At 39.2% G+C, this 26,810-nt stretch overlaps 1 protein-coding gene across 1 annotated transcript; it reads right to left on the bottom strand.

Moving 5' to 3' along the window:
- Positions 1-879: 879 nt before the first annotated feature.
- On the bottom strand, positions 880-26,258 carry LOC149259458 (cell number regulator 6-like). The gene is made up of 4 exons (XM_089454196.1): positions 26,220-26,258; positions 25,843-25,957; positions 1,628-1,893; positions 880-1,225 (listed from the first exon to the last, which is right to left on the bottom strand). Exons 1-4 carry the CDS (start codon positions 26,256-26,258, stop codon positions 1,004-1,006), a joined length of 642 nt encoding a protein of 213 aa, XP_089310322.1. The 3' UTR covers positions 880-1,003.
- Positions 26,259-26,810: the final 552 nt, after the last annotated feature.

The following is a 26,810-nucleotide window of genomic DNA, read 5'->3' as shown; positions in this document are numbered from 1 at the left end:
TTTATGACTTCTGCAGAGAGTGCGGAATTTTATTTTTTTGGTACGGCGTCAATGGCTCAATCGTTGGGGTCCGTAGACGACTTACAGCATTTGAGGATCTGATTGCATGGAGGTTAGAGTGAAAAGCCCAACCTGTAATAGACATTCATCATAGATTCACATGCATCTAGACTGATCTGCGTTTTTATTGCCAATGGGTAAGCCCTTTATTGCAGCATGTCGGTGCGTCAATAAGAATGTTTTGCACGCTTTGGGGTTTTGCAGAGTGATATAGGGACGAATTGACTGGACTGCCCAGCGATGAATTGATTATATGCCAATAGTAGATGGGCGATAATGAGAATTGGAAGGCGTGGGAATTTGGCTGTTAAACAACGGTTGCCTTGCGCATTAGAGATTTTAAAATACGCCTTCGAATGAGCAACTGAATGCCTCAAGTTTCGGATGCAATGGGAGCCACGAAATTATGGCGAGAATTGGTAAGAGAATAGCTCTGTATGATCCTTCATGTTCTTCTCTCGTATGTAATTTCAATTGATTGGGTATGGAAAGAGAACTAGTCTTGGGGTTAAATGGCTGCTGGACCTATATAAGGACTGGCTCAAAGCTTCCATCACTTGCAATCACTTTAGGTCCCAGAGTTTCTATGTATGCCTGGAGCGCGGAAGCAATGCATGGCTAATGAAAATATGAATGCGAGGAGCCTGGAAGCAATCCACCCGTGAAATATTCCAATTCCCACCTTTATTAAATCTCCCAATGATATGCTCTGACTCATTATGTTCTTATTTTCAAGGGACCAATGTTTTATCAAATAAAAGTTTACTTAAATTGAAAACAAATAATAATAAGGCTCTTGTTGTAAACGGGAAAGAATAATTTAAATGTCAAAAATCTTGAGGTCTTGAACTTCAAGAAAACATTACATAAGTGAATTCCTAATAGCCAGTCAACTCAAATTGATTACCATAGTACTGCCTTTGGCAGGACCAATAATCGCATATCATAGTGCTTCCATCTCTACATGCTTTTGTTCGTCATTGTTATCAGTAGCACCGTGACCATTATTATCAGGAACCTGCATTTCTTGGGGAGGAGGTGGACTTGTTATTGTCATAGGCATCACAGCATCATCTGACAAGCGCCCTTGCATTTCACGATGCTCTTGACAAAGAGCGCACCAATGCATGCAGCAATGTACTACACAAGGATCACAAGGGGAGTTCTGCACAAAGCATACAAAGATATCAAAACATCTCTGTACTAACATTAAAATTTTATGCATAGCCTCAGATGAAAGACTGTTATAGCAGTAGTGAATGTGGCCAATGAGAATGTCCCTCGCAAGAAAGAAGCAGTAAATCAATTTGATGTCTTTTGTCATGAACTGCATGATTATCAACTGTGAATGAACCATTCAATTTCTCGTCGCTCCAGTTTTCAAGATATAACACAATCTAAGATGACCAGAATCAAAAATAGAAACAAGGAAACTTGGGAGAGGCATTACTATCGTATTGGCGAGGTTAACTGTATTCTTCAGAATGTTCTGTACGTTATCTGTAGTTCAAGACGGTTATTGCAAAAAATGAAAACTTCTAGCGACAAATGATTGTATATTCGTTACCTTAAGATGATATTTCCTCTGTAACTCTTGCCGAAAGAGACCTGTGTAAATGCCACACATCCACCATGCAAAAAATAAACCTTCTCCAATCAAGAAAGCTGCACGAGGATTTACACCATGGAATAGAGCAGTTGCTAATGCTAATGCCATGCCACCTTCAACGAAGATTGCATGGCAAGTACATGGTGCAGTCCAAGGTATGTCATCCCTCATATTTTGTACGTTGTACCCAAACAAAACGCATGGACAGAACAGGCCACGCCAACCTGAAACAAAAGTTACACCAATTCAGTCAGTTTACCAAATGGGAGAGATTTCAATGAGAAGTTATAAGCAAGGTCTGATTTATAATGAAAATAAATAAATAAATAGAACAAGCTGTGGGACTACCAGTTAGACCGAAAGATTAGACTTTAATCACATTTTGAAGGTATCACTTATCAGTCATCGAACAACATCAAGATAAAACCAAAAAGGTCAGAAGAAACATCTCCAACATGGAAAGCACCATTCTTTCAATCCAGACATGTTTCAAGAATATACTTTCACGAGTTTCAAACATGGAGTAAATATTGTTTGTACAGCAACAAAAATCAGAACTTCCTTTCCGTAATATCCCCAACCTCTTAGGAGGTATAAGACGGGGTTCCGCTAGTCTAATAAGTTCCTGTTGAAAATTTAAGGAGTACCAAGGAAGTGTTTCCTATGGTCTTTAGTCTCTAAGTCTAGGAAGACACTTTAATAACTTTTGTGGTGGATTTGAAGTGTTATAATTAAATCATGGGGGAAATGTACTTTTAATATACCTTGTACTTTATTATAAAAGTGACTTGCGTTATAAAATCACTTTATGAGGAAAAAATACATGCGACACTTCATAAAATTAAACTGACTTTATTTTTTAAAGTTCACTTTATGAGAGAAAAAGTGACCAAGGAGAAAAGACATTATAAAGTACTAGGAAACCACTTAAATATGGGGCATGTTGGAAAATTCAAAGAGGCAACTTATTATATCAATTTTTCTTAACCTTAATATTTGCTTGTGAACTTTGTTAATATTCTTATGTTCTTTAGTTAAATCTTTGCATCAAACAAATATCAAGAACGAAACAGTAACAATAGAGGACACAGAAATTAGGCTCTCTTCTCTTCTTCTAGAATATGCTTCAAATGAGACACAAAGACCCAATCCTATACTAAGTCCTTCTCCAAGTATCAAGTCAACCCTTCCAACAAGTCTTTCATTGATCTAGCACCAACCAGCTTCACATGGCAACTTCGACCTACGAGCGTCAATACTGCAACTCTTTTGCAACTTCAATCCTACAGCAAATACACAAAAACCCTAAGACAGTTCTTCCAGCAATCCTCCTGTGAGCAAAACAAGTCTTCCCAATGTCAACAAGGTCCAAATAGAATACTTGCTCTTCTTGCAATCTGATGCTGCACCTACAACTCAAATCTGCAATTTCAACCTTTCTAGGAAGTCGCATGAACCCTAGGTTTTGCACGTGTGAGAAAGATAGAGCCCAAAAAACAAAGATTTCGCTTCCTCCTTGGATTTCTCTTGCCTTCTAGACCTTCGCTCTTCCTTCTTTCAAGTTTCAGCGCCTCAGCTACAGATTGAATTCTTTCTTTTGAGATCAAACTTCTTGGTGAGAGTGTGTGACAAATGAGGTCAAACTACTCCTTTATATAGCTTTTCCAAGGGGTTGAATTCCCTCCTTTAGGCTGACTTGAAGTTGTCATGGCCAACTTGTACTCTTGGAGTTTTCGAGACTTTCTAGACTCAAAAATAATTCTTTTTCCATTTACATTTTTCCCTGAAGGGTCTTATAAACATGACATTGACTCCTTTGAATCATGACAATAAATCCTAAGACCTAACAAACACTAGAAGCATGAAGAACATGATTTTACCTAGAAGACCATCAAGAATGAACATGAAACCCATGTTTTAATAATAATAACTTTTCCTTTTCTTGTTTTGTTTGTTACATAAGATACATTGAAATGAGTACAACAACAATTTTGAAGACCAGAACTAGTTACATTTTCAACACTCCCCCTTAACTAGGGAAATATTCATAATTGAACAACCAAGACAACATCATTCTCAAACTAAAGAGTTCTCATAAGAAGAGTCGGATTGATAAGCCAAACCATAAGCATCATCGTTATTACCAACACTGTCACTAAGGCCTAACTTGACAAGCTCAACTTTATTCGAAGCATTTGTCGGGAGTCTTTACGTGTGATACTGCACTATCTCTACAAGGCACATACCCCATCCAAATATCTACAAGGTATGTCTTTTTAGGACTATTCTTATCTTGGATCTCCAATCCTGAGCCCTCAAAGAATATTGGTCCTCTTCAACCACTCTTCTCTTGGATACCTATCCTATCCTCAAAGAGTGTTGGTACCTTTCCTTTCTTGGATTTTATATCCTCGAAGAATCCACAAATGCTTATCCAATCCTCCATCATTCTCTTTTCATCACTTGAAGAAGAGAGTGCACATGTGATGTCCAACATTACTCCCTCTCAACTAGAGAGGATATCCCTATTCCCTCTTGCCCAGAGAATAGATCCTTGCTCCTATTCAAGGAGACTCCTTTACTCCCTCTCAAATCTAGAGGAGATTTCAGACTTCCTTTCTATTTGGGAAGTCAACACTACAAGTCTTATAGCTTGTCTTCATAAGAGTATCAGCTAACATTTTTTTTCATAGCTGCCTGGCTCCCTCTTTTCTCTGCATCTCATCGTATCGAACCTGCTTCCTTTCAAGGTATCATGGAGCCATCATCACTCTTCAATCTTGTGACAGGATCCAAGTCATTTTTCTTGTTCATCACTTTCATCTTCGACATAGATGAAGGCATTGCATTGAGTCTTTCCAAACTTCAAGTTGATCATAGCTTCCTCATGAAAGTGATCTCCTTTGACCTTTCAATCCCAAGATGGACACATCTTGACTTCACAGTTGCTAGGTACTGGTTATTGAGCTTCCCTCAACATTCTTCATACATATTCATACAGTTGAACTTGCCTCAACTGTCATCATGTATTCCTGCAACATTCTTCCAGATAGCAAAATAATATGTTAACTAGATAACTAACAATAATTAAAATCAAACTTACCTCATCATGATGACCTTCTCGTTCCATCAACATCGTCTTGGTCCATCTCCATATGAACCTTCATGGATCTGAGTGCCCAAGGATCGAACTTGATTACCAAGTTAGAACTTTTTCTTCTGAAGATTATCCTAAATGTTAATCATTATCTTTAAGAAAGTCTTAATCATCTTATACATCCTTAAGAAAGTCAAATTCTTCCTTTTAAACATCATACAATCATACTAAGCATGTTACAAGATTATACACATGTGAATCTTAACCAAGAGTCACTTCCAAAGTATTATTATGCTTCTTATTCCATCATCTAGCTATATGTCTCATGATGAGCTTGCATCTTCACCCATTGCATTCCTTCATCCCTTTATCAGTATTGTTTCCACATTACATGGAATGTATACTAAATTTGTCATAGTGCTTCAAGAACCTTTCACAATGATGGTTCTTCCAGGATCATGATGATCCATCTAAGCAAGATGACTACCTCTAACATAATGTTAGATAATGCTCGGATGAACAATATGCAAAATGGTCTATCTATCTTCTTTAAAGATTAAATGATTTCTACAAAGCAAGTCAACCAAATAGGCTTTACATATGCTACTACCACATGCTTCTCTCTATGATGTTACACAAAATCAAGACTCTTCTAAAGTAAACAACAATGCATGTTATCCTAAAGGAAAGACCAATTTTACCAAGACCCTGACAAACAAGATGCTTTCTTTAATAGTAAAGATCTTTCACTTCTTCTTTCTTCGTCTTCTACTTAGGTTCTCCTACTTCCTCAGCTACATAAGCCTCACTTCTTTCCTTTTCTCTTGTTGTTTTATTGGCTTGGACAGTCCCTTTTATAGTGTCCATACTCTTTGCACTTAAAGCATTGAACCTTGGACATCTTTCTTCTTAAACTTCTCGAACTTTCATTTATTCAGCTTCTTGACTCGAGCTAGAAAGGCTTGAGATTGCTCATCTGATCCAATGTCATTTTTTACCTCGATCCTTGATTCTTCCAAAATGCACTCAGCCCACAACTCATCAAAAGGAGTTGAATGCTTGTTGCAAAACTGCTCCATTCCAGGGCAATGCATTTAGTGCATAGATGGTCATTTCTAAATCAAAATTTGTCTCTCCAAGCCCCTGCAAGTGATCTCTTAATTGAGAGATCTTCATAAGAAAGGATGCCATGTCCTCATCCTTTGATTTCTTCATCTTGTATTAGTTTATTCCGCAAAGACATCTTTTGTCCTAATGTACTCACAAAATACAAGTTTACTAGCTTGTCATACATAGCCTTGGAAGTTTTCAAATTTGCAACAAATGGAACAAGAGGATCCTTGATGGATTCAACTATGATCCTTTGTGCCCTTACTTCCCCTTTCTTGTACTTTGCTAGTTCTTGAGACTTGTCTTTACCAGGTTCAGTAATTTCCCCAGTTACCTATTCCATTACCTCATGCTCTATCAGTGCCAAGTCAAATCATTTTCTTCCATGCTAGGTATTTTGATGCTCCGACAAGCTTAATGCTCTCCTTGCAAAAAGAACCCATATGACTAGTAGATTCAGACATAGAGTAATTATATGATACTTACTTGATAACCAAGATTCTCCTCTTCCTTGATGATGTCTTCAATCTTTCTTGATTCCCTCAAGACCTTTGAAGAAACTTCAATGATGTCCTTCAAAGATGTTTCCTAAGATTCCTCCAACAACAGCTTTCAAGAGTGTTGAATGATACCGAAATCCTTTTGATGCTTCCTTCAAAGATGCCTTTTAATGAGCCTTTAAATAGATCTCCTTCTCAAGAGACAACCTTTCTTGTAGTCTTCCTCTCAAACCTTCCTTTGATGAGAGCTTGACGTAGTCTTGATCTTTTTCAATGTAGAAACCCTCCTTCTAGATCAATAGGTCTTCTAATTATTTTCTTCCACAAATGATTCCCCTTGACAAGCAAACCCTTCTTTGTGAGAGACATAGAACCCAAAAATAGATATTTTGCTTTCGCCTTGGATTTCTCTTACCTTCTAGACCTTCGCTCTTCCTTCTTCTAGCTATAGATCGAATTCTTTCTTTTCAGATCAAACTTCTTGTTGAGAGTGTGTGACAAATGAGGTCAAATTGTTCCTTTCTATAGCCTTTCCAAGGGATCGAATTCCCTCCTTTAGGCCGACTTGAAGCTACCAAGGTCGACTTGTATTTTTGGAGTTTCCGGGACTTTCTAGACTCAAAAATAATTCTTTTCCAATTACATTTTGCCCGAAAGGATCTTATAAACATGATGTTGACTCCTTTGACTCAAGACAAAAAATCCTAAAACCTAACAAACCCTAGAAGCATGAAGAACATGCTTTTACCTAGAATACCATCAAGAATGAGCATGAAACCCGTGTTTTAATAATAATAACTTTTTATTTTCTTCTTTTGTTTGTTATATAGGATACATATTGAAATGCGTACAACAACAATTATGAAGACTGAAACTAGTTACATTTTCAACAGGGCCAATATATGAGGGGTCCAAATCTTGAGAATTTATCTTAGCTCTCCTATCTAAGGTCTCAAGATTAAATCATAGCCACCCATTCCTAGGGATTTCCCCCAAGCAAACAAAAGGAGAAAAGAGACTATCATTTGATTCATTCGAACTCTTGAGAAGAAGAGAAGAGAGCAAAGTGAGTGCAAGGAGAATAGTTTTGATTGCAGGGAAGGAAGAAGCATACAGTTAGGAGGAACCCGAGTTTTCTGCTCCAAGACTGGCACGAATCCTAAGATTCTCGGGAAGAGAGTTTAGGCCAAGTTTGTGAAGTGTTCAGGCTGAAAATAAAGGAGGTTATCAGTCTGAATTTTTGGTGAAGGAACAATCCACATTTCTGGAGAGAAACAGTTTGAGTTTAAAGCTAGGGAGCAGTCGTGTTTGTTGTGCAACCTGGACGAGTTTAAGGGTTGATTTGACTGGCAGATATACCAGATTTCTCACTACCTGTCAAACCAAATTTTTGAAGGTGTATAGGCCGAGTTCTGTGGAGATATTAGGTTGTGAAGGAGGGTAATCCTAGGTCGAATTTTTTGGGTTACAGTCAGTTTTAAAAACCGGAAGGCTTGAACAAGAAACCGGTCAAACTGGCCGGTTCATTGGGCGACCGGGTCAAACTGGACAAAGTTTATGGCCTATTTCGCCAAAAAACCACAAAAATCGACCCAAACCGGCCATTTTATAAATGAATGAGCCAGTTTTCCCATAAACCCTAACTTGCACGATACAGGGAAACGAGTATGAGTTTCCGAAATGGGAATGTGTACGAAACGTAGCCCCCCCAAATTTTGGAAACGGGGAAACGCAATATATATATATATATATATATATATATATATATATATATATATATATATATATATATATTAATTAGGACATTTAAGAAATATGTGCAATCATAAAGCATACATGACACATTCTAATTTATTACATTATGATTAAATGGTCAATTGTCAATGCATAAACTATAAGTCTATAAATTTACATCACATTTACTCATGAATGATCACATAATGAAAATAGAAATATCCAAAATCAACCACGAGAAATTTCCAATTTCTTGTCTCGTGCTTGATTGGGAGTCTCCTCCTACATAGTCGAACGACCTTAGTGCTCTTGATTAAATACAAATTCCATACCCTAGTACCCTAGGTGCTCTTGATTATTGGGAGTATCCCCTGCACAGAGGGCTTGGTTCTCTTGATTAAATCCAAGTTCCATACCCTAGTACATGACAAAATCCAATGGAAACATTACAATGCCCCCAATCCTGAAATCCTGAAAAATAGATAAGTCAATTGGATTTTGAGTGAGATCTAAAATTCTACTTTCTCCATATGAAATCCAATGAGGGAGAAACCACTCTCAAACATCCTGAAAAATTTCATGGTAATGTTAAAAATTTAAGTAAAAGGATGAAAATTTTCATCCTTTTACTTTAAGAATTTCACATTACCATGAATTGCATATCAACACTAGGGCCATAGGCTTGAACATTAGGCTACCCCACTCAAAAAATCCTCTTTTTTATAACTTGAGAGAGGCATCTAGAAGCATCCAGAAGATATTTTAGTTGCCCAATAAAAAATTAGAAGCGAAAAAATCAAAAAAATAAAATAAAATAAAACGTCAAGTGTTAACTGGAAACTCTATCGTATGGCCTGGAAACTCGTTTCCAGCCGTACTAGCCACATTTCCCTAGCGTGAAACGGGCCAGTACGGCCGGAAATGAGTTTCCAAGCCGTATGGTACAAGTTTCCTCGTTTCCGTTTTGTTTCCGGCCGGAAACAGACCCCTGGGCAACATTTCCTGCAATTTAGCATAAACCGGTTCCTTCATAAACTAACCGGTTTATTGCTAGGCCAGCTACAGACCCCACAAAATGCAATTCTCTAAGTTTTGATGTTGTTTTGAGGGAAATTTGGAGTTGTTTCCCTCCAAAAACAACTCATTAAGAAAAGCATGCCTCCCCTCTCATTTGCCTCACTCATATCAACCCTAGCAACACTAGCAATCAATGCCAAATGGTAAGTTAAATTCTTAAAGTAAAAGTGACATTTCCTTTATTTTTCATTTTCATCTTTTTACTTAAATTTTTAACATTACCATGAAATGACTTGGGATGTTTGAGAGTGGTTTTGACCTCATCGGATTTCATATGGAGAAACTAGAATTTTAGAGTTCACTCAAAATTCAACAGACTTAATGGTTTTTAGGATTTCATGGTTTGGGGGTTTGCAATGTTTCCATTTGATTTTATCATGCATGAGGGTATGAGATTAGCGTTTGACCAATAGCATGAAGCCTTTTAAGGATCTTGATGTTGGTGGCATTGATTTTTGAACTTTGTTTATGCTGGTGGTGTTGATTGTTGAACTCCTCTACCATGGCCTTAACAATAATGTACCCTTCACTCAAAGGAAAATAATTGGTTAGGGATGCTAAGATTTTTCTACCACATTATAAGGCTGAGGAGATGAACCCTTCACTCAAACCAAAATCACTAATTAGGCATGCTAAACTTCAATTTTTATCATATTATAAGGTTGAGCAATCCACGTCTGAACACTTTGAGCGAGATGATGTTTATGTATCTCTTGTTGATGATCCAATTTTTCGTAGCGTTGAACCAATGATGAGTTTCATGAGTGATCATGTTGATCAATGATTTGTAGTTTTGATTTCTATTTTTGTTGCTACTACTACCACTACTACTAAGGTTGCAAAGGAGTTTTAGGAGTCCTCAAACACTCAGCTAGATTATTTATGTAGCTCATGTTGATGATCCCTTGTCTAGTAGTGGTGATGAGTTTGATCATGATGAGGAGTGATCATGTTGATCACTGATATGTAGACTTGTAGTAGGCCAGTGACCCCATAGCTTATAACATTGTTTTTGGACTCTAGAGGCCATTTAGAGCCTCATTGATTATGTATTATGTTGTTGATATGTATTGCACTCGATGCCAATTTGATATATTCACCTTTACCTGGTATATAGATGAGCAAACTTTGCATATTTTATCTCTATTGGTTTGAAATCATGGTTTTAAATCTTAAAATAGTTTTTTTCATTAAAAACTAAGTATTTCATGTATTTTTTTAAAGAAAGATTCATTGAGATCTGACCAGTTCCGGTTTGAAACTCGGTTTGATAGGTGGACCAGTTTGGTCACCGGTTCCATTTTTTAAAACTATGGTTACAGTGCTCACAAAGTTGCTCACAGTTTGAATACATTTTGAGACTCCTCCAGCGTTGGATTCAAGTTTGAAAGCAGTCAGAGAATGCACTCATAGTTTGATCCAGGTGGATGTTGGTGGCCACCCACCTATCCCATTTGGACCCCCACAACTGTCTCTTTCAGTTTTTCAATTTCCATAATTGTAGCACAATTTACTATTTTTAGCAATTTTTCGGGTCCTAAACTTCCGGAGCCGTTTTGAGGCCCTAAATGACGTTTTTTGGGAAATCTAGGAGCAACATGGGTTCATGAACCGATGTTGCTCTTCCCAAAGTTGTAGTGCTCGGATAGATATTTCTAACGATCTATTGTACGCGTCAAACGAAGATCGGGTGCCAAAGTTACGACCACTGGAAGTTGATGTACCAACTTACCCAAAACGAGGCCCACAATTTGGTGTTTCATCTTCTAGGGTTAGGTTTTGGGATGTGAAGGGTTTTCCATTGTTTCTCAACAATAAATAGGCCTTCGAGCCTCATTGTAACACAGTTTAGAGGCATGTAGCCGTCACATCTCTTCTCAAAGATAAGCTACCATCACCCTAGCTGGTTTATTTCCTTTTCTGTTTGTAAGCATATTTCAGTATTTTACAGTAATGAAATGAATTATTATTTCCGCTTCATATCTGTGTTTATGGTTATCTCTGTAATTTATTGCGTTCTTGTTTAAATCCGGATCAGTGGTATCAAAGCGGTCTGCTTTTTCTCTGTTTTTCTTTGCATGTCCCCAACAAGGTCGGGATATAAGGAGTTAGGGCTTGAACTGGTCGAACTTTGCAAGACCAGCGTCGCAAATCCCGACGACCTCCCATGGCGGATGAGAAGAAAGACGAGGGGGCAGGAGATCCTATCAAAATCTTGCTCGAAGAAGCCCTCGAGCGACAAAGGAACACGATGATGGACAACTTTTCCCAAATCCTTCAGCGGCTACCCAGAGGCGACGCATCGGCTTCCAGTAGCTACTCTGGAAATGCCACGCCCTTTAAGGTACAAGTAATTTTGAAATCCCCATCTTCGATGGTCAAATAGACGCAGATGCCGTAGATAAATGGTTAAATCTACTAGAAGGATAGTTTTCTGTTCATGAATTTTCGAGTCGGGAAAAGATTGTTTTCACTCTTCTCAAAGCAGCCCCCCACATCAAGGACTGGTGGAAAACCTACTGCGAATAGAAGAATGAAAGTACGGGCTCACTATTTTCAGCCGCACCCACTTGGGATTCATTCCGGGATGCCGTCAACGAGCAGTACTACCCTGTCAAAAGCTATGAGGACAAATACATAAAGTGGACCACGCCGCGGCAGGGACGGGACCAAGATGTGCCGGAGTTCACAAACATAATTCATACCCTTCGCACATAGTTGGGTATCAAGGATTCTGACCTGCATTTGGTACTCAAATACCGCAGTTGCCTACATAGATACATCTAGGAAGAGATGGAGTTCCTGAACATCTCCTTGCTCGGCATGGCATACCGATACACTGTCAAAATCGAGCAGAAGTTGAAACAAAAGAAGCGAGACTTTGGATCTGTAAATCCAAACACCAAAGGACAAAGCCAAGGTGGGGTGACTTAAGACAACCCGTCAAAGCCGCAAGAAAAGAACAACACCACAAAGTCGAAAAAGGACACAGGGAAGTGGTGTGAGTTCCACAAGGGTCCCACTCATAACACAAGTGAGTGTCGGACCAAGCAGTCGCTGGTGGCCGAGTTGAAGGCTTCAGAATCAAATGCATGTTCCGACCCTGAGTCAGAACCCAACAAGGGGAATGGCAAAGGGAAGCAAATCATTGATGCGGAGCCCAGCGTCACTGTTGCCACCGCCAAGATCCAAAAGAATGAGCCCGAATATCCAGAGGAGGGGGAACGTCTTTTCCACTCACAGATGTGGGTGAAGGGTTCGCCGCTACAATTCATTGTCGACAGTGGCAACCAAAAGAACCTCATTTCAGCTGAGGTCGTGAAGCGGTTGGTCCTACCGACTACACCACACCCACAGCCATACAGTATTGGGTGGCTTCATGAAGGATAAGATCTCAAAGTTCGTCAGCAATGCCGCCTTCCTTACAGCATCAAACCCTTCACAGACGAGGTATTGTGTGATGTTACACCTTTGGATGTTTGTGATGTACTATTAGGCCAACCATACTTGTGGAGGCGACATGTTGTGTATGAGACAAGGCCTCGTGCTGTCATTATTTCTTTGTGTAATTCATTATACGATACCGGAAGTAGCCCCACCTACCACCACCTCTTTGATCGCTGCTAAGAAAGGCAGCGAGCTCATCTCCTAGACTAGGAAATTCATCTGTCTAGTTCGCTCACAAAGTAAGGGGAAGATCGTCACCACATCCATGACCCTCGTGAAGGGTTCCTCCACGCAGCAGCAGCAGCAAAGGGATACGGTCATGAAAAAACACAGGAACAACTTCTCCTCACCCACAGGGGTACCACACAAGTTTCAGGTGGGCGACAAAGTTTGGTTACATTTGCAGAAAGAACACCTTACAAGAGCCCATCAGAAGCTCAGACCACTCCGACATGGTCCTTATAGCAGTACCAAGGCTGTGGGGAACAATGCTTTGGAGCACAGCATTCCTCCATTCCTTCGCCTGCAACAAGTGTTCAATGTGGACCGTCGTCGACCATGCTTCCCACCATTATTGGACACATCAGAGATTGCAGAACAAGTTCAGCAGATGGAGGAACTCAATGCAATGGGGACCATTGCTTCCTAAGGGGGGAGGAATGATCCAAGTGGATGTTGGTGGCCACCCACCTATCCCATTTGGACCCCCACAACTGTCTCTTTCAGTTTTTCAGTTTCCATAATTGTAGCACAATTTACTATTTTTAGCAATTTTCGGGTCCTGAACTTCCAGAGCCGTTTTGAGGCCCTAAACGACGTTTTTTGGGAAATCTGGGAGCAACATGGGTCATGGATCGATGTTTCTCTTCCCAAAGTTGTAGTGCTCGGATAGATCTTTCTAACAAGCTATTGTACGCGTCAAACGAAGATCGGGTGCCAAAGTTACGACCCCGGGAAGTTGATGTACCAACTTACCCAAAACGGGGCCCACAATTTGGTGTTTCATCTTCTAGGGTTAGGTTTTGGGATGTGAAGGGTTTTCCATTGTTTCTCAACAATAAATAGGCCTTCGAGCCTCATTGTAACACAGTTTAGAGGCATGTAGCCGCCACATCTCTTCTCAGAGATAAGCTACCATCGCCCTAGCTGGTTTATTTCCATTTTTGTTTGTAAGCATATTTCGGTATTTTACAGTAATGAAATGAAGTATTATTTCCGCTTCATATCTGTCTTTATGGTTATCTCTGTAATTTATTGCATTCCTCTTTAAATCCGGATCATAGTTCCAAGTCTTCCATGCTCTATTTGACATCAAAAAATTAGTAATTGTTAGCTGCACAGAAAACCAACCAAAGGCAATCAGAGTTTATGACTAAGAGAACAAGAGAATAAGGAAGATAAATTTATTTTTCTTCATGTGTATTAATTTTCTTAAGAAGCAATTAAAACCTCCTTAAAAACTAGTTTTCCCCAAGAGGCTGTGGGGTTTTTCCAAGGTCAAATTGACCAAAAATCATTGTCTAATATTGTGTGCTTGCTATTTTATCTAGTATGTTAGTTATGCAAAAGAATATGGTAGACTAGCTCTAATGTTTTATGTAAATGCAGCTATCAGTCTTGTATTTCATGATGGGTTTAGGCATTAAACCATGCAAAACATAAAATTGGGTTGCGCTACAAATTAAACTCAAATTTCTACATGGTATCAAAGCCAAAGAGGGGTCAAACCAGAGATTTTTCCATAGCTGATACAAGGACCAACAAGCATTAAACTTCTGCTAATATTGAACAGACTTAGAAAATTTGCCAAAAACCCAAAGACTTCAGCAGTTGAGAGGAAGGTTCCTAGTTCACAAAGTTGCTCCATTCGCTGGTTGGGAAGGTCATGACAACAAGGTTGAGGGTAAAGGATAGATTGGCAGGGGCTGATAATTTTGGCCCTTGAAAGGAAAGAATGATGCTTTTACTAAAGGAAGTTGAAGTGTGGGACATTGTAGAGGCTCCTATGCAACCACCTACTGACCCAGCTCAATTAGTGGACTTCAACAAGAAGAATGTGCAGGCTAAGAAGATTCTTCTAGATGCCATCAAGGACCATTTATTCCCTCATGTGTCCGGGATGAGATTTTCCAACCAGATGTGTGAGTCCTTGGTCTCATTACACTAGAGTTCTAATCAAAAAGGAAGATGGTGTTGAGGCAAAAGCTACACAAGACCAAGATGACCAAGACCGACATTGTGACCTCATACCTCATCAGGATCTCACAGGTGAAGGATGAGTTGGTTGTCGTGGGAGAGGCTATTCCAGAGAACCAGTTGATCAGGATTGCCTTGGATGGGTTGTCCGAGAAATGCGATGAATTCATACATGGGATTGTGTCCAGAGAGCACCTTTCAAATTGGAGGAGGATGTGGGACGATTTCATCCAGGAGGACATCAAGAGGAGTGTTAAGGCGAGCAGCAAGAGTGGTGGGGGAAGTGACGAGAATGTTGCCCTTGCAACGAAGGGTAAGAAGGGGTCTTCTAATGGAGCAAAGCGGGAGAAAGGGAAGCTGAAGGTGAAGGAGAAGGACATGAGCAAAGTGAAATGCTTTGCTTGTGGGAAGATGGGTCATTATGTTGTTCAGTGTCCCAACAAGAAGAATAAGAAGAAGCAGGGAGTTGCAGCTTCAGCAGAGGTGGATGATTTCACTTCCAGATTTGACACTGAGTTTGCCTTATCAACAGAGGTGGATGAGTTTTCCTTGGTGGTGAGTTTAGCCACTCATGTTACATCTTCTCGTGCATGGTTCATTGATAGTGGAGCATCTTTCCATATGACCAGAGTGAGAGAGCACTTCACAAGTCTCTTAGAGGATGATATTGACTTGGAGGTTGTGCTTGGAGATAACTCCAAGGTCAGAGCAGCAGGAGTGGGGACAATATCATTTCAGAGGGAGTCATTACCTCCTCTGAAGGTGACAAATGTTCTTTATGTTCCAGGGTTGAAGAAGAGCTTGATATCAGTCTCTAGCTTGGAGGACAGGGGGTATGAGGTGTTGTTCCAAAAGGGACAAGTGTTGATATATCCTAGAGGATCTAGTATCGAGTATGCTCGTGTGATTGGAGCCCGTAGTGGGAGGCTATACAAGCTTATGTTTCAGCCTATTAGAGCCTTGGTGGCACATGCGAGCAAGGTGATTTGTGTGAGCTATGGCACAGAAAGATGGCCCATTTGCACCATGGAGCTTTTAAGATGTTGAGGGAGATGGTTACAGGTTTGCCTAACCTCAGCACGGAGCATCACGATGCATGCAGGGGGTGTGCTTTAGGAAAGTACACCAAGTCATCTTTTGGAGCAGTGACACTAGAGCTGCAAGTATCCTAGATTTGGTACACTCTGATGTTTGTGGTCCTATGTCTCATGTATCATTTACTGGATGTGATTACTATGTGACCTTCATTGGTGACCACTCCAAGAAGACTCGGATTTTCTTTTTGAAGACTGAAGATGAGGTCTTCAAGAGGTTCCAATATTTTAAGGCTCTTGTAGAGAACCAGACAAGGAGGAAGATCATGTTGAAGAATCAAGGGCAATTAGGTGTAGTTTCATTCTTCTTGACTTGATAACAATTTGTGGAGTCTTTTTGCTTTTTCTTGTTAGCTTAATCGTCTTCTTCTTATTATTAATGCATGTGTGTGTACTTCATCAAACTGCTATCAAAAACATAAGAACAAGAACACAAGATGTTGGCTCTCTGCCAAGGCCAAAACCTCTCTTCTCTTGAGAGGAAAACCGTTTAGTAAGTTTCTCTTATTGAAGCTTCTTATTGATCAATGTCAAACCCTAGACCCTTGACAAGAATATCCTCCAAGCACAAGTCAATTCCTTCCTCCTTTCTACACTTTGTTCCCCGACACTTCCTTCTTCCGGCACTTCGTTTCCCAGCACTTCGTCCTCCTTCCAACTGTTGTTAGATCTTGTTGCACTTGCTCTAGAAGAGATACCTTTGATGAGACCCTTTCCTTATGATGATCCCTTCCTTCTCTTCACCAACCAATGAACTTGTATGATTGTAATGGGAGGGTTGTTATGACAGTAGAGACAACCTCCTTCTCTTCACACGTGTGACTGTATTCCTTGTGATATTGACCTCTTCCTTCTTCGCTTGAGAGAGCTCGTTCTTCGCTTGAGTGAGAGGCCTTATAGGCCTACTTAGATTGCCAACCAACGAAGTTATGTGACTGTGATGATAGTGTTGTAATGACCGCAGGAAGAGGCTCTTTCCTTCGCACGTGTGACTGCAGCTTTCCCTAGAAATAGTCCTATTGAGCTCGGTTGTGTACCCTTCTTCTTCGCTGCACTTGGAGACCCTTTCTTCGTCCTTCGTTACCCTTTACTTGCCTCCTTACTTCGTTGATTTCAGAGATATCAATGCGTTGTCTTTTGAGGGAGTGGACAACCTCTATATATAGAGGTTTGTCCCTCCTTTAGGCCGACTTGAAGGCCGACTAGCTATTTGTAGGCCGACTTGATGTCTTTGCTTCGGATAGCTTCTTTGATGGTGTCTTTGCTTTGGAGGAGACTTGACTTTGCTTGGAGGGATATTCTTTGACTCTTATACAAACATATACATGGTGCAACATGCCCTTAAGGTCTTCAACATTTTCTTTTGACTATTTGACTCGCCTATAGCACTTTAACATGTGCTAGACCTATTTTAATGAGGAAGAAACTCATTGACATATATTATAAAAAAAATATTTCTTTTCTTGAATAAATACAAATATCAAAAGTACATTTATGAAGACCGAACCTAGTTACATTTCTTTCAACACTCCCTCTTAACTAGGGAGGTATTTATACCACATTACAAGGTGTTTGGCTATGTTTCAATCTTAAAGAATTCACATAAGAGAAACCGGATTGGCAATCCATCTGTTATAGCATCATAGTAACCAACATTGTTTCCACAGCAAGGCCTTGACTGACAGCTCTATCTCTCAATAGATCAGAGAACAATGTTGGCGAGACCAATTACTTATAGACACCTTAGCCATTGTCTCTCAAGTTACATACCCACCTAGGTGTTCATTGAGTATGACCTTCTAGGACTATTCTTGTCTTGGGTTCCCAGTCCTCAAAGAATATCGGTCCTCTTGCGTACTCTTGTCTTGGATGCCCTACACATCCTCAAAGAGTATCGGATGCCAAATGATTACCCAATCCTCCCATTCTTTATTCCCAAGTGAAGACAAAAATGTTGTGTCTATCACTTCCTCTCAATTGAGGAAGACTTGCCCAAGTATCCTCTGACAAGGTACTTGTCCAAGTTCCTTTGTAATTGGTAACTTGTTATAACTCCCTCTTAGCTAGGGACTTATCCATTCATCAGCAACTTCTTCTTCGTGGGTCCTCCAGCTGAGAATTTGGAGTATTCGTTGCAAGGGGTTTCTCTCAAAAGGAAGGCATTAATTATGAAGAAACCTTTATGTTATCCATGATAACCCCTAGAAATGATTTTCAGTTTGATTAGTCATTTTCGATAAGGTTTTTTTATGTTTAGGTTCATGTAAAATTTGTCATATGGTACATTTAGTGTTTGATAGGATCATCATAAAAGAGGAAAGGTCATGATTCCATTTGTATAGAGGTCATCGTTTCATAATTGAGTCATCTGACAGTTTTACAAACTTTCGCAACAACTCTAGTTCAACAAACCAAGAATTTGCTATGAAAGTTCCTGACAGTTCCGTAGCAAAACGGTCCATCCTAACACTTGTCTCGCTACGAAAGTCTTTCGTTGTGTAACAGTATTATTTTAAATGATTTTTAGTGATGTCAAAGTTGTGCTGAGTCATAAAATACCTTTATTCTCATGCCCTCCACTTCTTTTTATTCATTCTTACCTTTCCTTTTCCACTTTATACCATCTGCTGCTACCAAAGGTTCACAAGTGTTGTCACTGTAATAGGGTTTGCGCTGTCAAAATGAGTCTAAGTGTGGTCTAGGTGTCCTCAAATCGATCTGCAGGTGAAGAGGAAGCAGCTTACAAATAGCTCCTGACGTGTTGATAGCATGGCATCTAGAAAACAATACAAAGGAGGTGTTGTAGTGCGTTATGAGCCCACGGATATGAAATTGCTTGAAGAAGACCTGCTTTTGTGCAGTCATTTGCCAACGTGGGATGTCTATGATTTTGCCAAAAATTGCAGGGTTTTCATACGCAAATTACTAAAGACTTCGCCATCAATTTCACCAGGATTGGTACGAAGGTTGGCATCTTGAGTTTGACTGTCTCTCCAGACACCATTTCCCATGCTACTGAAATCCCAAGGTCAGGGGAGACGTGGTTTAAAGTCCAGAAGTTCCAGTTACAAAATTGTGATGAATTTTTGAAGGAAGAACATCGAGGGATTGATATGACAGTAGGCATCTCCAAAACCTGCCTTAAGGAGCATTATTCCAAGTTGTTGATGGTTATTCAAAAATATTTTACATGTGAAGGAAGGTTCCATATGGTCTACCAGTACCACTTCAGGTTGTTGCTCCACTTCACAGGTAAACAACCCTTAGATATCCCCTTCTATCTCTTCAGAAGTCTAGGGAAAATGGCTGACAAGGTTCAAGCTAAACCAGCAGTACCTCTGTTTTTCATCATGGACTTATCAAATTGCTGGTGGTTGAAGAGTTAAATAGATTAAACAAAGATTGGCTTACCTTCTTGTTCTTAAGTGGATATGAATTAGATGTTGCTACCCCCTCTAGGAGAACTCCAAAATCTAAATCCACAACCCCTAGAAAAGAGCAGCAACTAGTAGCAGAGCAACAATCAGTGGCAGAGCAACCTGTAATAGAGACTTCCACAAGCACCAAAAGGAGGATGACTAGAAGACAGAATAGAGAACAGAGTACAAAGAAGGGCAAGCTAACTGATATTCTAGAAGCTATAGAAATTGAAGAAAGCCCAGTTGAGCAACCTATAGAAGTGACCCAAATTGAAACCAAGAAGAAAAGCAAGAGGGCTAAGAAATTAGACTTTACTCAAGAAGAACATGGTTTCATTTTTAGGCCAAGGAAACCTGTCACAAGATCAATGCAGCAAGTTGAGGAGATACCTGAAGTACCATTGGACAAAACAAAACCATCAAAGAAGCCAACAAAGAAAAAGAAAGGCAAGGAGGTTGTTCAAGAAAAAAGTGAAATAGAGGTTCTACAGGAACAATTAAGAGAAGCTAGACAAGAAGTTATCAAAACCAAACTTGAGTTTGAAGAATGGAAAAATGAAGTGTCAAAGCAGATAGAATTTTATGATGAAACTGCAGACAAATCTAAAAGGATGATAAGGAGGACTTTAGATCATGAAGGGTGTCCACTTCATCATGCAAAACTCCTATTTTTCAGAATGCCAAGTCAGCACATAGCCACATTAGCATAATAGCCAACTCATTAAAGAGGACAGTCAACAAAAAGAAATTTAGTCATCAACAACATGTCGAAGGTGTAATGACACTCCAGCAAATTCAGCAAGTAGTTGAGCTCGGTTATCTTCATCAACAGAAAGTGGTTAGAGTTTTAAAAGCTAGTAGAGTCCTAGTTGAATTCCAACTATGTAAAATAGAAAATCCCTATGAGGACTCTGTCAGTTAGAAAAAAAATAGAAATAAGTCTCTTAGATAGTGGATCGAATCTGGCCCAGGTGAGAAGTTGATGTAAAGATATATTTTCTCTATAAATAGCTAGCTTTTCAACTTTGAGAAGGGTTGATGGATAATGTGAAGAATTGACCTTATGTAATCTTTTGATCCTATTAATAGAAAATTTGCAGCAACTTTGTTTTTGTACCTGAGATTCATGTCATGGCTTTCATGTGTTCTTACCATGTTGTTTTTTGTTTTACATAGTATCTTGATTACTTGGAAATCTTGTCAAACTGCTCCAATTTCCTTCATTTACTATGTATGACTGTGGATGTTAATTTGATATCAGTTTCAAAGCTATAGATGCCTCAGTTTCCATTAAACACTGTGGCAATGATCACATTTTTATTTACCTGCAAAACCACAAAAAAAGAAATCAGAGTTAGTCATTTGTTGTTTGAGTTGTTTCAAGTAAATTTGATAAACATTTGAGAGAGCCCTCTCAAATTGGAAGGGCTAACTTCCAGTCCAAGTGGTCTGAAATAGTTGCACTAGGTTAGAGGTTAAGACAGCCCAACTCTTTCTAGCCTAGTGATAACACTTTGCACCCACAGCAAGGTACACTACCATTAGATCGTTGGTTTCATTGGCTGCTACAATGGGGTGGAATATCCATCAAATGGATGTGAAAACCGCATTTCTGAATGGGACCATTGATGAGGAAGTGTACATCGAACAACTCGAAGGCTTTGAAGTTAATAGTAGGGACTCTCATGTTTGCAGACTTAAGAAGGCCATATATGGTTTGAAGCAAGCACCTAGGGCATGGTATGCTAGGATGGATGCATATCTACTTAGAATTTGGTTCGTAAAGAGTTTTGTCAATCTGAATCTCTACATCAAGGTCATGAATAATGAGCCCGTCATTATTCTACTATATGTGGATGATCTATTCATCACAGGTGTAGAGTGAAGAATTCAAGAATGCAAGAAGATGTTGGCAGCTGAATTTGAAATGAAGGATCTAGGACTGATGCACTATTACCTTGGTCTAGAAGTATGGCAAAGACCTGGGGAGATATATTTGGGGCAAGGAAATTACATCATCAAGTTGTTGCAGAAATTCGGGATGATGGATTCCAAGCCGATGACTACTCCTATGATCACCAATCTCAAGAAGTTGAGGGGATCTGACTCTAGTCTCATGGATCCTACCTCCTATCATCGATTTGTGGGTTCCATAATATATCTAGTAAATACTAAGCCAGATATATGTTTTGCAATAAACATTCTTAGTCAGTTTCAGTTGGAGCCTTGTCATGATCACTGGATAGCTGCCAAACATATATTGAGGTATCTTCATGGCACTATACATCGTTGCCTAAAGTATGATAGTAAGGAAGTCAAGCTAATTGGTTTCACATACTATGATTAGAATGGTAGTGAGACCGATGCAAGGAGCACTATCGGAGGATGTTTTAGTCTGGGAGCTGCTATGATCTCATGGATGAGTAGGAAGCAAGATCATGTTGCTTTAAGTAGTGTTGAGGTAGAATATGTGGCTGCATGTGAAGTAGGAAAGGAGGTTGTTTGGTTAAGGAAGCTTCTGACAGATTTGTTCGAGAAGTCTTTGGGTCCTACTGTGATTAATTGTGACAATCAAAGTTGTATCAAGATGTCTAGAGATCCCGTGTTTCATGCTAGAACGAAACATATCAACAATAAGTTCCACTTTATTAGGAACTTGGTGCAGGATGGGATCATGAAGTTGGAGTATGTCTCGACAGATGAACAAGTAGCAGACATACTAACAAAGGCTCTTCCTAATAAGAAGTTTGAATATCTAAGGAACCTGCTTGGTTTGGTAGATATTGTTGATTGTATTGATGATAAGAATGTGGAAGAGATTTGTTGAGGCTTTGCGAGTGAAGCATTGCCTGGGAAGACATCTGGCTGACACTTTGTGTTGATGTCTAGGTCTTAAAGTAGGGAAGGTGGCGTGGGTCGTAGAGCTCTGACCATGGATACGCACCTAGGTCCCTGGGTTGGTGGTTAGCAAATAAGCCTGATGGTACCTAGAGAGGCTGAAAGCTTGAGTACACCTTATTCCCACTTGGATAGATTGCCCTGGTCAAGAATCTATTCTGTGGTGTTGTGATGCCTAAATTGTTGAGAGACCAATGGATAGATTACCTTGGTCAAGAATCTAATCCATGGCATTGTGATGCCTAAAGTTCTTCATTTTTCATATAGTTTGAGATCTTCCATTGTATATTATGAATAACTCCCTAGTTAAGAGGGAGTATTGTAAAATGTAACTAGGTTCAGTCTTCATTAATGTATTTGAGTCATCATGAAATGTACTTGTCAAAAGAATAAAGAAAAGAATTTTTATTATTGTAACAATGACTTATTAAAACATGGGTTTCATGCTTGGGTCATCATTATGTTAGTCAAAGTCCCCATTGCGGACTCCTAGGATTAATATTGAGTTTATAGAGTCATTGTATATTCAAAGAGACCCTTCTTTGGCTTTTGAATCATGTTAAAAGGTTTAGTATTGAGTCAAATATAATTTATATATCCTCCACACCAAGTCGGCCTAAGGACACTATTCGACCTCACATGGAGCCTATCAATAGAAGTAAGTCGAAGTCATTTGGAGCAATTCATCTCAAGAAAGTTCGATATCTCAAGAGTAGTTGGAGAAGTGCGAAGTAGGACGAAGTGGGTCTAAGAAAGACGAAGGAAGTGCGAGTTTGGGAAAGTCTAAGAAGAAGAAGGAAATCGACATTTTGGTGCCTCTCTCTCTTAGTTTCGTGCCTTGGTTTGGGAGATCGAAGTCTTCCAAGTTTCGTTGATGCCGGAAGTTGTTTCCTAGTCGAAGTTGCTGGAAAGAGGTCGAAGATCTAGGAGGCTGAATTGGTGTGGAGGGAAGGTTTGGTCTTTGTCTAGGGTGAAGAGTCTCAAAGAATACTATTGAAAGGAAGAATTTTCTTGACTGGGTTTTCCCCTCGAGGGGGGTTTTGCCCTGGCATAGTGCCTACATCTTGTGTCTCTTGTTTTGTGATCTTCATACACACATAATATGGTAATTTCTTGATGAAAGATAAGATAATAAAGAAGTAAAAGAAGCCAACACACTCACAAGTAATTATCAAGAAAGGAGAATCAAACCCTAATATAACTACTTTGATTTTCCAACACTTCCTTGGTCAAATGAAGCATATTATCACGATTCTTCAAAGATTTGGGATGATGGACAACCAATCCATGGCAACTAATCTGAAGAATGTAGGTGGCAGAGGGAGCACATGTGCTGAGGTACCGACATGGCACAGTTGGATGTAAATTGAGATATGCCTCAAATGATGAAGTACAGTTGTAGTGCAAAAGAACACATGAGTATAATGATTCAGCTTGGGATCTGCTATGATGAGCAGGAAGTTGATAGCACTACTGAAGCGAAGTATATTGCAGCTGGTTTGGTAAGTTTTGAAGAAGCGTAGCTTCGGAAGCTATTCGCAAGATTGTTTGATGAGATGTTGGAAACAATCGTGATGAAAGTCAAAGCACATTGAGATCAACTACCAAGATATGGTACAGACAGGAGCAGTGAAGCTCCAATGCATTTCTACAAATGAGTAGGATTGCTGACATTCTCACAAAGCCTTTGTCCCAAGATGAAGTTTGTATACTTCAAGGACAAGCTTGGAGTGGTTGAGAATCCTTCCCTTGGCTAAAGGAAGCATTGATGTTATAGCATCAAGGGGCGAAGATTCTCCCTAGGTCAAGATATGACAAGTCATGGGTAATGACCGAGGGCCATGTAATGTGGCTACAAAGATTGGCCCAGTAAGCATAAAGGCCCAAAGTGCTCCCCTCGGTCAGGGGTTACCTGACCATATTGCTAATGGTTATTTAACTAGTGGGCTGAGTGAGTGCCTATAACATCAGCCAAGTGATTTGCCATTCAATAGCATGTGACGACATGTGGGAATGGTAAATGGGCTTAGGGTTTCACCATGTGTTAGAGGGTGCTTGATTACAAGTGACAACTTGGTGGATTGGTGAAACAAGGACTAGTCTTGTGTCAAGGGGTACCTAACCAGCCAATGGGTAATTGGCTTGTGAGTGACTAGATCCTTTGCAAAGGGGATATGTCTAGTGGGTGACTAGATTTCTTTGCATGATGCTGATGCGGGATGCTTTCTGCAGGGTTCTAGTATAGAACATGAGGTGGATGGATTCATCGAGATAGCTAGTTCATTCAACCTTTTCTTGGGATAGATAAATTTTTCAACAAGAGAACATCTAAAGGAATCATTATGAATACCTCCCTAGCTAAGAGGGAGTGATGAATTTTGTAGCTATGGTCAGTATTCATAATTTATTTTAGCCCTCTGAAAAAATCAAAAGAAATGATAAATATGAATTGTATTTCAAGTCGGATTCAAAAGAGGGAAATTAAATTTTTGAAATTTAAATTATTTGTCTCCACAAAGTCAAGTCGGCCAGCCTACTTGTCACACCTTTTCGGGCTCATGAGATGACTATATATATGCTACTCATCCTCCTCCTCAAACGACCAATTCGGATCACTCAAGAATCATATCTTTTGTTCATCTATGCAAAGGAGAAAGGAAAGAAACAGTCTGAAGTTTGACCAGACTAGTCCAAGCATTGACCAAGCATCTTATCTATGTTTTGACTCTGTTTGACTTCGCACTTGTGGAGAAGGGCCGAATTTTTTCTGAGCATTTCATGTGGAAGTAGACTGAATTTTCTGTGGAGGAGCAGGAGGCCAACATTCGGCCTAGTTGACCAGAGCTGACCGAAATTTCTGAGCAGATGTTTGACAGGATCTTGTGGACAGTTTGACCAGGTTTGACCTGGATCTTGTTGCTGGTCAGTTTGAGTTTATTTTGACTGAAAAGGTCAGATTGTTTCTCTTGTTGAATTGGATAATTTCTCTAAGAAAAGGTTGTTGGATTTTTCCCTAGAAGAGAGTTTTCCCAGGATAAAATCTTGTGTCTTTGTGCATCATTGTTCTATTGTGATCTCTACTGTCCTACTGTTTTTTTGGTTGAATTTCTGAAGTATAATTGCTTAATGATAAACTGGAAGTGCTAAAAATAATATCAATAATATTAGAAATAATTATCAGTTTCAGAAATTGTGCTTGAATCTATTGCACTTGAAAAATCAACAATATGTTAATTGTGAATTGTTTTAATTTTCTGATTTTTTCTAATATTTATGAATATTTAAAAAACACAAAGATTTAGATATCATCTATATACCCTCTCCCCATTTTTGGAAAATCAAAAGTACCATTTCCAAAACCTGCATCTGCTTCTGATTATCTAAACAACTTAGAATTAAATTTAAGAAGATTATTTTTGATTGAGACAAAAGGTAACTAAAACATACTTATTTCTATTAAATCTAATCCTGCAAATATTTCGATCAAAAGAGATTATAAGTATATACATTTTACATCTAATCTGTCAGAAATGCAATCAAGCTTTCAAGTAGCAACAGAAAAGAAGACAATATATAGCTTATAGATTGGAATTGAACTTACAACTCTCAGGATCTTCAGCACAGCCACAGATTCCTGTTGTCCAATGTTCATCAGCAGGTGGTTCATAGCTTTCGGGAAGGGCCTGCCCACATTCACGACATCTGTGTACAACCAACTGTTACATGTAAAACCCAGCTGAATTTTAGTACAAAATATTATGAAAGTCAGGGAAAACCACCAACCAAAAACTTGTTTAAGAAAATAACTATTAGCATGTTCATGCAACAATAAAAGCATGATTATCTATACTGTCACAAGCCTCACCGTATATCATCTCATCCAATCATTATCAATTATATAATTATTTATCCTAAATGGATTTCAACTCTTTACCCTTGCTATGTTTGAGATTCCATAAATGAACTAATGTTCATTACAGAAACAGATTTTAACAAATAAGAGTCTAGAACAGACATTGCAACACAGTTTCCATTGACAACATGAATACAGCTTTAGGAATAGTGACATACATGAAGCCCAATGTAAACAATATGATTCATGCCTTGCAGTGGAATTTATCTGACAGTTGTACACAATGAGATAGGTCACTGCATACTATCCTCTTGGCAAGTAAAATGTTGACTAGTCACGAAACAGGAATCAATTGTGAGCGGTAAATACCAGTGGTGGAATTCACATGCAGTTTACTAACTATACAACTTCATGTGTCAATGTTACAAAAAATGGAACAGAAGCAGATTTTAAAAAACAAGATTCTAGAACAGACATTGCAACACAGTTTCCATAGACAACATGAATATATCTTTAGGAACAGTGACATACAATGTTATTTCAAGCGCAATGGAAACAATATGATTCATGTCTTGCAATGGAATTATCTGACTGCTGTATACAATGAGATACATCACTGCATACTATACTCTTGGCAAGTAAAATGTTGACCAGTCACAAAACAAGAGAGTCAATTGTGAATGGTAATTACAGGTGGCCGCATTCACATGCTACAT

Source organism: Pinus tabuliformis, chromosome 6 (genome assembly GCF_031772625.1).
Source record: "Pinus tabuliformis cultivar Carrire ecotype Pingquan chromosome 6, CPIR1, whole genome shotgun sequence".
NCBI classification, from domain to species: domain Eukaryota; kingdom Viridiplantae; phylum Streptophyta; class Pinopsida; order Pinales; family Pinaceae; genus Pinus; species Pinus tabuliformis.
Note: the sequence above shows the minus strand (reverse complement) of the source record. Positions and strands in the feature narration are given on the sequence as shown.

Coding starts and splice junctions, on each gene's coding strand:
- LOC149259458 (XM_089454196.1), bottom strand. CDS start 26,258: ATGTCTGTTCTAGACTCTTATTTGTTAAAATCTGTTTCT. Junction 25,958..26,219: donor ATTTGTTAAAATCTGTTTCT/GTAATGAACATT, acceptor TACATGTAACAG/TTGGTTGTACACAGATGTCG. Junction 1,894..25,842: donor TGCTGAAGATCCTGAGAGTT/GTAAGTTCAATT, acceptor CTTTTGTTTCAG/GTTGGCGTGGCCTGTTCTGT.